This window comes from Protomyctophum parallelum (genome assembly GCF_964188405.1).
Source record: "Protomyctophum parallelum genome assembly, chromosome: 19".
NCBI classification, from domain to species: Eukaryota; Metazoa; Chordata; class Actinopteri; order Myctophiformes; family Myctophidae; genus Protomyctophum; species Protomyctophum parallelum.
Window position 1 is genome coordinate 30,231,749 of NC_139717.1, and position 14,819 is coordinate 30,246,567.

Sequence of the window (14,819 nt, forward strand, 5' to 3'; positions counted from 1 at the left end):
GGCTACAAACTGGCTATTGGGCTTTGCTACTGCTGGAAAGATGCGGCTGCCCCATCATCCCCATGACATTGATAACCTAATTCCTTTGTTTATTTAATCGAAAGATAATTTGTATACTATAAATTACCTGATAAAAACTGTAGGCCGCGACGCTCTCTCTCTGACACTAGCTGTCTCTCTTTCTACTTGTCAAGTATCAATCTGAGATCCCATCGTCAAAAGGTAAAGGAAAAAAAGCGCCCTCTTTTCCTTGACTTGATATAAGTCAACAAGCTTGCATCCACACAGTCACAGTACACACGCACGCTCTCTCTCTCTCTCTTTCTCTCTCTCTCTCTCTCTCTCTGACGTCGGTCGGGTAATAATAGCTTCTTTCTATTATTTTTTTAAGTGGGCAGCAGAATTACTATTGGTTCCGAAGACACGTCTCCCCCCCCTGCGATCTGAGGCTTTCATCATTGGGAGAAACAAATATCGTTTGTAAACCCTGGTCGGTCATAATTGGAGTGGACACTCAAACTGTGTCATGAAAGCTGAAACGTCAAACTGTTATATCCATATGGATTAGACGCTCTGTCCCAGCTGGAATGCCAAAGTTGATTCTCAAAGAAAGCGATCGAGCTCCGTAAATAAATTACAGAACGGACTAAGAGACGAAGTGGAGCATCGAGACATCACCTAGCTTCGTCACATCACTTTTATATCGCGCAGGTGAGGAATGGATCCGGTCTCCACACTCTCAGAAAATACTTAAAATACAGTAGGCCTTTATGAGACAATCAAAGGCAGAATGATGATTAGCCTATCATCATAGTGAATGGTTATGGCAGCGAGATTATAATAGGCAAGTCATAAAAAGTGATGGATTGACTGACCACAGTCACCACCTGCATGTATTTTCCTTTTAATTGGGCTTTTGGCTGCTGCTGCAGCCAGGTAACGGTAGTAAACACTGCTAACGACATGAAAGCGTTTTGAAGATTTACATATAGTGTAAATTAAATTACATGGTACATGTAGCCTAAATAATACAATATTATCTATCTACTGTATCAATCTATCTATCTACATTTCTATTAAAAAATAAATAAGTCACATATATCTATATAATGTAGCCTTATGAATGAGTGATATTTTCGCAGAACTATATGGAACTTTTGTCTCTTTAGCGTAAGAGGCTAATGTTTTTTAGACCACTAAGCAATGGGGAAATGTTGTGCATTGTGAGATGATAGAATGTTGTTCTAAAAGAGAAGATGCAACCAAGATGCAACCCATGCAGGGCCAGGACACTGGGATTAGGTTATTGTCTATCTGGCTGAGCTAGCCTACAAGGGGGTAAATCTACTCCCACTGTAATTGTTGTTTTGCTCATTTTGTTTGCAGAGCTTTATCTACAGCTTTTGCCTTTTACATAGCCTCTGGTTAGCAACCTGTTGGTATCTAAAACAAACCTGCTCAGCCACTGGCTACAGTAGGTGTGACTGAAAAGCACCTGAAAGCACCTACAACATCCAAATCAACACAGATAAGGTGCAGATGTGATAGGATACCAGACGGACTGTTTCCGCATGTCACTATTAAGAAGGAAAAAATACATCCTCACTCTACAGTAGGCTACCTCTCACATCACCCCTACCAGAATATGTTGGTTCTCTCCACCTCCTCAGTTCCTTTCTGTGCCTCATGGTACCAATTTGTCAGAGTCAGATGACATTTGGACATTTATACGATTATAGGATATGATATGTCCACTGAACGAATAGGGTTATAACATTGGTTATCCCATATTGAATAGAATAGAAACATTTTTTTTGCATCAATAAAAGACCATGTTCCGCAATAAAACACCAACGTGGATCAAAACACAAAACCAAAGCTTGTTTCCATTGTGGTCATTCAAAAACATTTAACAACCAAAACAAAGACAGAACAACAGCGCAAACACAAAAAGTCCTAATAAAAAAAATCTACTTTGAACCTATGGAATGCAAGGATTTCACATCTGTAGGCAAAGCATTCCACTGAGTGGTGGCGGTGGGTGGCTGTGATGGAAACTTTCCAAAAATGGAAACTTTCCATGTGAATTAAGTGGAAATGACATTCAAGGAGTCATTTCAGATCAGAGATGCAACTGGTGTACAGTATGTCAATCTTTCTATGGTTGACCATACAGTATAGTCCATACAGTCCTTTACTCTTGGACCACGGTTATGGTTAAGGAAAGGGCTATAGGATGAGGATTAAAGTAATTGGCATAACAATACTGGGGGCAAATAATTATCTAACGAAGGATACATAAAGGATATCATTCCAGAATGTGCACATACCTCTCTCTCTCCCCTTTTATAGCATGAAGAAAGAAAGTTCTTTTCTCGGCCTGAGAGGAACTAGAAGATTCTACCAAAGAGTCTACTTTCTGGGAAATGAGGAGCTTGTGGTTCTGCAAAGCACTGTGGGAGATCCTGATGACGAGACGCTCCACCCGATCACAGACTTCAATGACCTGCCAACCTCCCTCTTCGCCTGCAACGTGGATCAGTCCGTGTTCAAGGAGCACAATGCCAAGGTATTGTGTCCAAAAAAGGACTGCAATTGTATGACAGAGCATGGCTGACCTGGCTGCATGGCACATACTGTATGAGTATCCTATCATCTGATGAAATTGTAGGCTATGCCAGGCCAGTGGAATCAACTCCCAGATATGTTATGTTTTGTTCTCTGGGGCATACTGAAGGAAACCAACAAATAAAGGTTTATTCTGTGTTAATGCAAAAGCAGCAACATCTATCCTCCTGTTGAACCACATATTCTTTGTCAAATGCAAGGAAGAAAGCAGCTTGTTGGTTATTTCTGCAAAGGAGTGAGCAATTTCAAACTGTGTGTGTGTGTGTGTGTGTGTGTGTGTGTGTGTGTGTGTGTGTGTGTGTGTGTGTGTGTGTGTGTGTGTGTGTGTGTGTGTGTGTGTGTGTGTGTATGTGTGTCCGTGTCCATCCTTAAGCCAATTGTAATATAGGAGAATGGTTATAATGTATGTAGGAATGTACATATGATCATGTGTCAAGATGAACAAGTCAGATTTTTTAGATCCCATTCCAAGTGACTATGACCAAAAATGAGTGTTCCTGATGAATCCCATCATTACAAAAAGCAAAAAGATCAACATACAGCAGAACTGTAGTCGACTGGTCGGGATCCTCAACAGACACCCATTACAACCTTCTAACTCTACCAACTAACCAAAATTATCAATCAACAAAAACAATAGTATGAATGAATTGTGTATTTTTGGTTTCTCAAAAGGCCCAATTGAGGCTCAGGTCAAAAGGCCCAATCGAAATGACAGTGATATAGTGACATCACAATATCATCCCCTCCTCTAACCCCTCCCCCTTTATCATACAACAACAGCTGTGGGTGCGGCTTCAGTTCAGATGGATCACCATCCATCACCATCTGATTTGTGTGGCAACATAAAAACATAATTTTAACACTTTCTGTACACTTCTTTGTAAAACATATTTCTCCTAGTATAATCATAGTACCTGATGATCATGGTTTGGAGGGGGTGGGGGTAATCACGGCACTTCCTCTTCAAGCCCTATTTTATGCTATAAACCTTTTGAGCGGTGCCAAACTGCTCCAATGTTTGACCGAGTGTGTATGTCTCTATGGGCTCCATCTTATGCCATGCTTTATCCACAAGTAATAAACATATTCTGTGAAATATGCATTTAGGAGCTTCCACTATGCGTAAACGTTATCTTGCGGCCACACAACCCACTATTCATTTTGCCGACTCCTATATTTGTGGGTGGAGGTGTGTCTGTAGGCGTATTGATGCGCTTTCCCTATATTTGCTATCTTATGCACAGAGGTTTAGGACAACGGAAAGTGCCTCCTCAACCACCCGTAATGCGAATTCTGTTTGATAAAAGAATGCTCTCCAGACACTGAGACGGTGAGACCTGAGTTGGAGCTGCCTCGGCTTGAGATTTTCTATTTTTGCTTAAAATGACATTCCCAAAATAGCCACTAGCCAGGCTTTAGTCCAAAACATGCTGTCATTAGTATTCTCATTTTGAATTACGCTATGTTTCGACTATGTAGATACCACATCACTTCAACTAGTACAACAACCCTTGTCAAGTTTATTTTCCCTTGGACTTTCTATGCTCTGGGAATGCTTCCATGAGAGGCAACGAGTGTGTATATTTTGAGAGTAGGACACATTCCTTTACAAATATGGACAATGAGGTTAGGAGAAATCAGGAAGAGGAGGATAAATGACAAGAGAAGGAATGGGGGCATACTGCTGCTTAGCGCATGCACCCGCTTAACTTTATAAAAATAGTAAAATACTCTTCTATTATTCTCTCTCTGTGTTGTGTTGGGTGCTTTCCTACAAGTTAAGTAGTGTAACTGGCTTTACACGAAAACAAAAGCATTTTGGAAAGAAAGTTTGGAACCGTGTGTGTGTGTGTGTGTGTGTGTGTGTGTGTGTGTGTGTGTGTGTGTGTGTGTGTGTGTGTGTGTGTGTGTGTGTGTGTGTGCGCGCGTGCGTGTGTAGCATAGCAATATCAATTAACTCTATCCTATGACATTGTGACTTTGGTGTAGAGGCCTCCTTTTCCCTCTACACCAAATCTAGTCGCTGATTTGGCAAATATAGGGGTGGGGTTATAGAATATGTATACCGGTATTCTGCTTTGTGCAGCAACAGGCGCCTCCCCATCTCTCAGCCCATTAGTACAAATGTAGCCTACATTTTCAGGTTGGGATAATAATTTAATCCAATCAGGAGAGAATCCCCCAAATATCAGCTGTAATATACCAAAGCAAAATCTGTGATTCCGAGCTCAACCCAGTGCAGCTGATTTTATTATTTAATTCTTCTTCGTACACATCTCTGTGTGTTGTTGGCTTGTTGCCACTGCTGATGAACCCTACTGGCTCACCCGCCATGAAGGAGCCTCCAACGGGAGGACGTATAGAGCCTTCGTCCTACTCCTCCCACATAAGTATGTGTACAGTGATAAATATCAGCTTCCCCACCCGACTTCCCTCTCCCAAAGCTGGATTAACACTCTGAGTCTGATGGGCCTTTTTAAAATGCATTCTAAGTTGAGTTGGGAGTGGGTAGGTACAGTTATTTTTATTTTGGCTGATGCACCTGTAAATGTTGAGCATTGTGAATAAATGCATGCTGACTCTGGCTCTGACTCGATCTGTTAGACTATGTGTCAGACAATAGCCAGCCAGCTACTTGACAAACACACTTTCACACAACAGGAGGTCACAAGGGGTCAATGAGGAGATGAGTCAGTTGGGAAAAGATGTGCAAACACTACAGTATGTTACATCCTGATATAGCATATACACCATAGTGTGTCTCTCTCCAGCATTCTCCGCCTATAGGCCTACTTATCTGTGTCTGACAGATAAAGCTATATGATGTCCATAGCGTTTTCTCTCTCTCTCTCTCTCTCTCTCTCTCTCTCTCTCTCTCTCTCTCTCTCGCAGAGGTCACTGTAACACATATATTATTCATACGACTTTATATACAACCGACACCAGTTGCTAGAAGGGTCTCCATTGTTTGTACATTGTATCAGAATACAATGTACAGACAGGCAGGCAGGCAGACACAGACAGACAGGCACACAGAATATAATAATAAATGGGTAGTTCAGTCAGACAACTCAAGGAGGATGTAATATATATATTTATTGAATATAAGATAATCAATGCAATATATTTATTATGGTTTGGCGATGTATTGGATCTGCTTTTCAGGTACTCAGGTCAAGCGCATCAGTCCCGACCATAGGGACTCTGAATCCCCCGTACCTAAACAGTAGATCCAAAACGACAGGTGGTAGCTGGGGTGGAGGTGGGTGAGCACTTTGTATACAGCAGCACGCAGTATACAAAAAGGCAGCAGCAGCAGAATTGAGCGCAGGATGTATGACAGCAGCACGCTGATACAACAGCAGTAGGCAAGCAGAATTGAGCGCAGGTTGTATGACAGCAGCACGCTGATACAACAGCAGTAAGCAAGCAGAATTGAGCGCAGGTTGTATGACAGCAGCACGCTGATACAACAGCAGTAAGCAAGCAGAATTGAGTGCAGGTTGTATGACAGCAGCACGCTGATACAACAGCAGTAAGCAAGCAAGAAGGCAGAGGAATGCAAACCTCTGGTTCAAGTAGCCGGTATGAGAGATTGGGTGAGCGTGTGATTGGCTGAGTGAATCATGTGGATGAGAGCCTGATGCTGCGGTGGCCCAATTGACGGCCGGCGCGCTGACTGAGGTTCCCTGACTGAACTTGCTCTGCGCATGTCTACGACAGGCGCAAATGCTCATTTAGGGCCGATTCATACTCATACTCATTCATTCATTCATTCATTCATTCATACTCATACTATTTTAGAGCCGAATAAAAGTCGGTTCGGCTCTGTAGAGCCTACAATTTGACGTCATTTGAGGTTCGGGGGGGGGGGGGGGGGGGGTACCCTCCTAAAGTCGGCTCTTCGGTGCTACTGAAAATGTCTGACGAGCCGAAATCATTTCGGCACTACAGCGCCGAAACAGCGGTAAAATAGGAGTATGAATCGGCCCTTACTTGCGCAAGCAGAGTGCGCAAGTACTGTGGTCGTGCTCGTACGAATGTGCGTATGCTCGGAGGTATATATACTGTATATATATAATGTTGATGGTGACGTAATTAATTATGTTTCAATGATGGTGACGTAATTAGGATATGTTTCAGTGTCGGCCTTCGGGTGAATCAAAGGTAATGTCTGTATACATGTATGTAATCTGAAACCTATCTTTTATTACATACATACGTTACCTGTTACCCAAACATATCTTAATTACGTCACCAACATTACATTACACCAACAATGTAACCAATAAGATTCCTTTTACCCATCAAATGATTTTGAAAGATAGATTAATTATGTCAATGTTTTATTTCAATGTTTTACAGAGAGGCTGAGATTTGAAAGTTCGTAGCGGTCGACAGTACTTGCGCGCTCTGCTTGCGCACTAATAGGCCTGTGTGTAGGCCTGTGTGCAACGTGCAAGTAGGCGCTCGACAGAGTGCAGTTCTAGTTATGATTGTGGCTCATGCATGTGGATGTGTCATGTTTTTCAGGAGATGTTTGAGGCCTTGTTCCTGGTGTATGACTCTCAGGTGACATTCCAGCAGTTCAGGAGTTTCCATCGCGTGCGCATCAACTTCAGTGACCCCAAATTAGCAGCCAGCGCCAGGATAGAGCTCCACGAGACCTTTTTCAAAGGCAAGAAGCTCAAGCTCTACTTCGCACAGGTAGGCCAGAATCCATTTCCAGGGCCTTCATTGTGAAATGCCACTCATAATGCCACTCAATATATTCACTTTTTAGTCTCCTAGTTTAAAGTTAAGCTTCCCACAAAAGAGGTCAAGGAACTTGATTCATATGTTTTACAGATAGGCATAGTCCTAGAAGGCAATAGTCCAAGAAGACCCACTGGTATGGATAGAAATTAATACTTTACAACATTATTACAACATAGCCTACATACAAACCACACTTACTGTAACACCTCTGCCAACTTAAGGATTGTGCTCTGTGAAGTTAAACAAAACTGCAATGATGGGAAATGTTTATGAACTGATCCACTCCTGAGAGAAAATGAAAGATGTACTGTATGCTCTTCATTATGAGTATGAAAATGAAACTAATAATGATGACCATACCTGGCAAAAGTCCATATCTTTGAACATGCTAAACTGTTAAAAATACAGTGGTCTTAAAGAATGAATGAAAATGAAAGTATCCTTTGCTAAATGTCTCTCTCTCTCTCTCTCTCTCTCTCTCCATTCCCACACTCAGGTCCAGAGCCTTGCTTCAGAAGGTGACAACCCACACTTGGCTCCTCCGCAGCCATCAAAACAGTTCCTCATCTCCTCACCAGGCTGGCATGAGATTGATGAGGCCACGCCCCTTATTAACTATGACCTGCTCTGCGCTATGGCCACACCTGGACCAGGTAAGCTAGTAGAAAAGTTCAGAAAGCACGCTCATCCAAACAATAAAATCCCAGGTGCTGCCACAAAAATACATTTAAAGTCAAAATATAAATAACACACACTGGATCATGCTGCCAAAGTAGCTTTAACCCTAGCCTCGATACCCAGGCTTTCATTTCGTCTGCGCGAAAGATGAAAGCCTGGAAAAAGCCGGGGGCTGAACCAGTCTAAAAGTGGGAGTCAACCCTTCCGGGTGGGCGTCGCTCTAAATGATGTGACGTAGCGCTGCACTAGGGGGGAGAGGAGGGGCCGGGGGTGACGGACAGATCGATGAGATCCAATCAGGGTGCGTGTTTTTCTGAGGCGCGACCCTCCCATCTAGGCCAGAAATGTCTCTGCTTAGGTCAGGCTACTTTAACCCTAACCATTTCAGATGACCAAATACAGTAGGTGACATTTTTGTCTCATGTCTTATGCGCTTCCTCAGAGGCTATGGCTTCATGGGGGACTATCTCTATTTGGGGGTCTTTGGCATGGAAGAGTTTGGGAACTCCTGCTCTATCTAGCCAGTGTATAACTGTATATAGAAACACAAATGGCCTTCTCTGTATGTATCCACTCCGCTGATCTACGAGCACTTATGAACACGTGTGTGTGTGTGTGTGTGTGTGTGTGTGTGTGTGTGTGCGTGCGTGCGTGTAGTACTATACTCTAAATTAAACACCAGACTGGGCTGTTTAAGGGCTTGGTGTGCTGCATGAAAACAGCTGGTTTGATCCCTCTTTATTTACACTGCAAAATCCTGAGTGAGAGTGTAAAAATCACACTCAGTGTGAAGTGAGTGGTGCCTTGGATTACGTAATCGTTACGTCACTGAAATAGAGTAATAGACACAGTAACCATGCTGAAATAGACACCCACACACACACGGTCAAATGTTGGAGCGGTATAGCACCGCTCAAAAAGAAACCCTCACAGGTCAGTGTTAAATCAACTCATCATTTTGCAGCGTGGTTACGTAATAGCCTCCCCTGTGTGCAGTGATTATGTAACACAACTACACACAGAGGAATACAAACTAAAACATGCCACTCTAACCTTCACTTTAAATGATGATGAATAGCTTTACAAAGACAACTATTAACCACATAGAGCCTAGCAACCCTATTCTGGCCATGTACCATAACATTCAGCAAAAATAGACAAACATTCAGCAAAAATAGACGATTGGAAAAGTGTTTGGTGTAGACTGTAAAAGGAAGTGTGCCAAATATACCCTACTGTAATACTGTATACTTTAGTTTTCTGAAAAACTTCAAATATTTTTATAGCAGCATCAATTTTTTGTAATTTTTGAATACTGTACATAACTATATACTGTACAGAAGCCAAAAATGGGTTCCCGGCCTGAGGGGGTAAAACACCAAAAGGGGTTCCCACCCAGAATAGGGTTTAAGTGGCCAAGAAGATGTCTAGCGTTGCTTGCTTTCAATTTAGCAGAGGCTCTTAATCCAGACCAATTCACAGTAAGCAAGAACAACACATGGACATGGTAATAGAAATAGTCATCCAGGATCATAAGTAGAACAGTAGAATAACTATACTATGAGGCCAGTGTTGTTTTTGTCAGCAAATTTCTATTTTAGTTTTAGTCATAGTCTCTTGAATAGTTTTCACTTAGTTTTAGTCACATTTTAGTCACCTGGAATGTATTAGTGTTAGTCTAGTTTTAGTCGACTAAATGTCATGCAATTTTAGTCGACTAAATCTACAGGTGATTTAGTCGACTAAAATGTGTTTTGGCGGGCCTTGATGCCATCGTAATGGCAGATTTTATACTTGCTGAAAATAGCCGATCTACAAGCTCACAACGCGTCGCGACGCGTTGTGAGCTTGTAGATCGGCTATTTTCAGCTTGCAACCATGTGTAAAATGACTTATACTGGATCTCTTGTCCACTAGTCCCTTTGTAACATTTTAGTCTCGTTTTTATTTCATGACGAAATTGTTGATATATTTAGTCTTAGTTTTAGTCATCATAGCTTAGTTTTAATTTAGTTTCCATTTAGTTTTCGTCAGTGAAAAAAGGTAGTCGACGAACATTTTTCGTCTTAGTTTTAGTCGACGAAAACAACACTGTATGGGGCTATAAGTATACACGATAGAATGCTATGTCTACATAATATGCTATCTAAATTACATAAGTTTAGCCTTTGCATACGCCTGCAAGGTCGCTGAGGCTAGGGCAAGTGCTGCAGGCTAAATGATAAAGTCAAAATGATCCCCCCCAAAGAAGCCTAGAGTCAACATCCCATAACGAAAACGTTAAATTAGAAAACGTTTCCCATGCACAAGACAAAACTATGTGGTTACATTGGCGCTGTGACCACAGTACAGTGTTTCCTGGTGGAGGTGATGTAGATCAAAGGGGGGTGAATGTACTGTACAGTAGCACCTTGGCCAGAGGATTCCCCTTTAGTAGATAGATAGTAATAGATGCATTCTCTGGCCGTCCATGTTGTTGTTTTCCCCTTCTTTTCTTTTGCTGTTAAAATAATCTTTAGAAAATGCAGAGGGAAACCATGCTTATCATTCTCATTGCATCCCTGACACAGGTTCCCTGGTTCCTCTATCAGAACCAAATCGCATGGGATTGCAAGCTGTTTATGATGGGTCTGAGAAAGAAGATGACCCGAGAGGCTTCTCTCTGAAAATAAAGTTTTTCTGACTCCCGTGGGGAATAAGCTTTTAATGGCGTGTTTCTGTAGTGTAGGAGGCAAACTGTCTATTTGTCTTCTAATAGTCCAATTAAGTACTCCACACCCCCCAGGAACGTGCCTAGGGGGTCGGGCCGGTTGGTAGGGCGTTCCACATTATGGAGGCATAGGAGCGAAAATAATTTAGTCCCTTGTTTGTGCAGAATCTGGGTTGAACATGGTTTGTTGAACTCCCTCTGGTGTTGACATTAAGGAAGTAAAAGTTCATGCCTCGTTCATTGCGAACTGAAGCAAAATAGCTTATCTACAAGCTCATAGCACGTGTGTTGTGGACTTGTAGATCAGATATTATTGGCAGACAACTACTGTAAGTATAAATCACCATGCCTTCCTCTGTGTGTGTGTGTGTGTGTGTGTGTGTATGGAGTGTTTCCTTGAAAATGTACTTAAAATTTTCCCCTCACTCCCTCCATCTCTCTTGACATACACACAGATCCTCTTTTCACTAGTCATGGCTAAAATAGCTCTGATAAAGCCGGGTGCATGTGATCGGAATTTTAATGTGCCACATGCATGACGTGTGTGTGTGTGTGTGTGTGTGTGTGTGTGTGTGTGTGTGTGTGTGTGTGTGTGTGTGTGTGTGTGCACGCGTGCGTGGATGGGTGCAAGCGTGTTGTAGCATATGTAACACATCTTATCCTTCAATATTTAGTTACACCAATTCAAAGACAATTCATCTCTTCCTCCCCTTCAATAAATCAATAAACCAATCAATCAATCATTCAAACTATACTGTACACTACAGTGCGTTAAAATGCAAAACTTTGCAAATAAAATACATTGTCAGCAACATAGAACAGAAATCGGTGGACAGAAGAAATAAGGAAACCAAAATAAATATTTGTAAAATTGGAGGTAAGATGGAAAAACTCTCCCTCTCCCTCTCTCTCTCTCGGTCGCCTCTCCCTGACTGGGTGACCACGAACGTCAGCCAGTGGTGCATTGACGTCAGTCGGCGCTCAGCAGAGGAGATCGTATAGCCCCCCTCAGGAGAGATGAAGGGATGAGAGAGAGAAAGAGAGAGACAGAGCTAGGGTGGGGAAGGGAAAATGGGGTCTGGGGAAGGTTGGAGGGGGTCGGGGGTGCGTGGTAATGAGAAAACTGACTGTAGAAGAAGGGGATGAGGGAAACGATGGCACGCACACAGTGACGCACACACACACAGCTGACATTCAGCAGCCAATATTAGTTCGGAGATGGCAGCGTATCCACCTGGCACTTTGAAATGGTACCCCACATTACTGCCACTCACTTCCTTTTCTTTCGCTGTAATTAAAGGACCATATTGCTCTGGCAGGTTGAGCCCATTGAGTACACACAATTACAAAGGATAAGTAGGCCTAGGAAAAAAGTTAATTACTAATTCATCCCTGCACACTCCCTCAGGTCCTCAGCGATACACGTACCAAGATACAGGTGAGATTGAGGCTTTGGGGTTTGAATCATTTAATAACTCTTTATGGCTCCTAGCCATGCACCAGAGTATTAGCAACTCTCACAAAAGCACTGAGCATAAGCAGCACTGTCTGCATGGTGATCACATCAGCCGTGGAAGATGACTAAATAATCATATGCCCTGCCCAAGATGTGCTCAAAAAGGTTGCCCAGCCCGTGACCTCAACACACTACTATCAAAGAATATTAATTTATAAAGATGGGTGAACTTCATTGGAGGCAAAATGGTACACAAAGCCTACAAATGGTCTCCTAAATGAAGTAGGCGTGGTTTCCCACCACCCTCCCCCTCCCGGCTCCCCTCTCCCAGGCTGACAACAACACTGACAATGTCATGTGGATGTCATGATTCCCATTTCCCAAATCAGTCCCCATCAACCAAGAGTCTAAGACAGTTATGGAAAATCGGAATTGGAACACACATTTCGCTATTTTCCATTCATTTCACGTTATAATATTCACATATTCTCAGCTTAAATATGGAGCCAAAACGCCCCTATGTGTCATCCGTCAATTATGCAGATGGTCAGAGAGACTCTTCCGGACTCCGGAATCTCGCGAGAGTTTGTTGCTGGGATAAAGAAAGGTCGATAACAAAGTAGATTTTCTCCTGATTTGTCTCGCTAAAAGAAGCCATTTTAGTATGAATATCTTGGAAATATTGTGTGCCTTGTGATGATTGGGTCGAGTATTTAGTTCAGTGACCATGGAGTTAAGGAATGGATCATAAGCTGTGTTCACGTTCACTCTCCCATTGGAAATGAATAGACTCCAACATTCTTCCTGTCTCCTAATAATGTGTCCGACTGTCCACCCACCTCACACAGATACGGGAAGTAAAGCAAAGTTGGACCCTCTTGCTATTGGCCTATTGGCTACTATTCAATGGCAGGAGCACTGTGTTGTTTCTTGGTAATATAGTGCCCCCTAGAGTACATTAGCGCTTATATGCAGTTTAGGTCACCCTGGTGGCTCAACAATCTTTATTTATTAATACATCTGGCACGAGACCAGAGTTGCACATCATCCTTCTGTCTCAACTCTCTCCTTCCTTACAATACAATAATACGAATACAGTAGTAATGCCCAACAAATGTTCACACCTGATTGTAATTTAAAGACTGACCTGCACACGCCCACCCATTTGCCTTTCTGTAGGAGAGAGGTTTGAGCTCCACGCGGGGACAGAGTCCACTCCCAGTGTGGTGGTCCACGTGTGTGACACGGACAAGGAAGACACCCCACAGACCTGCCCCAAACCACGAATCATCAAGACGCGCCGTCCGGAGCGGCCCGTGTCTCAGTGAAATGTGTCGTATCACCACCTGCCTATCTATCTACTAGCACACACACAGGCTGACTTCAATGTATTTTTTTAATGACATTTTATTATTTCATGTTTGACAGGAAGTCTGTTGATTAGTTGGGTTGTTTTAGCATGCATCTTCAGGTGGCTGGTTGGTGTGTTTGTAAAGCATTATACTATTAGTATTTATTATAGAGCGACGAAGTCCTGACGCAATCGCTCATCCCAATGGCAAGTAATGTTGAAAGACATAGTTGGTGGACATTGTTGTCATTTACTGTAAAATATTGTAAAAGAATGTTAGTGGAGTCACTTCTGTGGTCTATTGGCACTGTGCACACTGCACAAGACATTTGGCGCTGATGGGTCAAGTGGTTTACAAGATGGACGGATACACACACACACGAACACACACACACACACAGACACACACACAGCTGCAATTTGCAACACTAGATTTATAATGGGTTGAATCTACAGTTGCACCCTCAATTGAGAGCCCATTCATCCAAATAGAGAAGTCAGATCTTCTTGTATTAAACAACATTAAACTCACCAACATTGCAGCAGTAAGGCAAGCTTGAATTATCCTCTTTCAATCTGCAAATAGTTTGTATCATAAAAATCGACCGTAGACATGTTATAAGCTACTTTCTGTCAATAAATTCTGTGCAGGTGATTATTAAGTGTTGGAGTTTGGAAACACTTATCACACTTATACACTTATAAAATCTAGTGTTGCAAATTGCGACTAACGGAGACCAACCCTCTTACAGTATAGATGGCAAGTGTCCTGCAGAGCCACAGCATAAAAACGTTAAACTTAATGGATCTGTGCATTTCTTGTAACCCGACTCCGCAGATTGCGGCAGTATTGAGGTCACACGTTGAGGAACTCACTACTGCCACCATCTGGCGGAGTCAGGTTACATTTCTTGAGTGAAGCCACTGAACCTGGATGTTTGTGAGTAGCCTACTTGTTCTTCAATATGCATTCTTCAGCAACTGTCTGTCTTGTCTTGCTAGTCTGTATAAATCAAGAGAAATACTTGGATAAAACAGATGAAGTAAGCAAAAGTTTTGAAGTTATACATTGTGAAATACACAAGAAAGAAGAAGAAAATATAAATGTAATGAAGATGATGTGTAAGTCCAGCTAGTACCTTGACATGTGTTGTAGGCTTACCCTTTGTCAGAGTTCCCCTTGTATCCCTCTGCCCGTCTCTGTCCCTTTTATGTCCATATATGGAGATCTCTAT

At 42.4% G+C, this 14,819-nt stretch overlaps 1 protein-coding gene across 1 annotated transcript; it reads left to right on the forward strand.

Moving 5' to 3' along the window:
- The first annotated feature begins 474 nt into the window (after nucleotides 1-474).
- Nucleotides 475-13,881, forward strand: rcan2 (regulator of calcineurin 2). Its single transcript, XM_083790928.1, has 5 exons — nucleotides 475-711; nucleotides 2,353-2,569; nucleotides 7,165-7,338; nucleotides 7,886-8,042; nucleotides 13,413-13,881. Exons 2-5 carry the CDS (start codon nucleotides 2,354-2,356, stop codon nucleotides 13,559-13,561), a joined length of 696 nt encoding a protein of 231 aa, XP_083647054.1. The 5' UTR covers nucleotides 475-711; nucleotide 2,353; the 3' UTR covers nucleotides 13,562-13,881.
- The last annotated feature ends 938 nt before the right edge of the window (nucleotides 13,882-14,819 follow it).

Excerpts from the sequence above, each read along its gene's own strand:
- rcan2 (XM_083790928.1), top strand. The coding sequence starts at position 2,354 with ATGAAGAAAGAAAGTTCTTTTCTCGGCCTGAGAGGAACTAGAAGATTC. Across the intron at positions 2,570-7,164 it reads TCAAGGAGCACAATGCCAAG|GAGATGTTTGAGGCCTTGTT; the intron begins GTATTGTGTCCA and ends CATGTTTTTCAG. Across the intron at positions 7,339-7,885 it reads TCAAGCTCTACTTCGCACAG|GTCCAGAGCCTTGCTTCAGA; the intron begins GTAGGCCAGAAT and ends TCCCACACTCAG.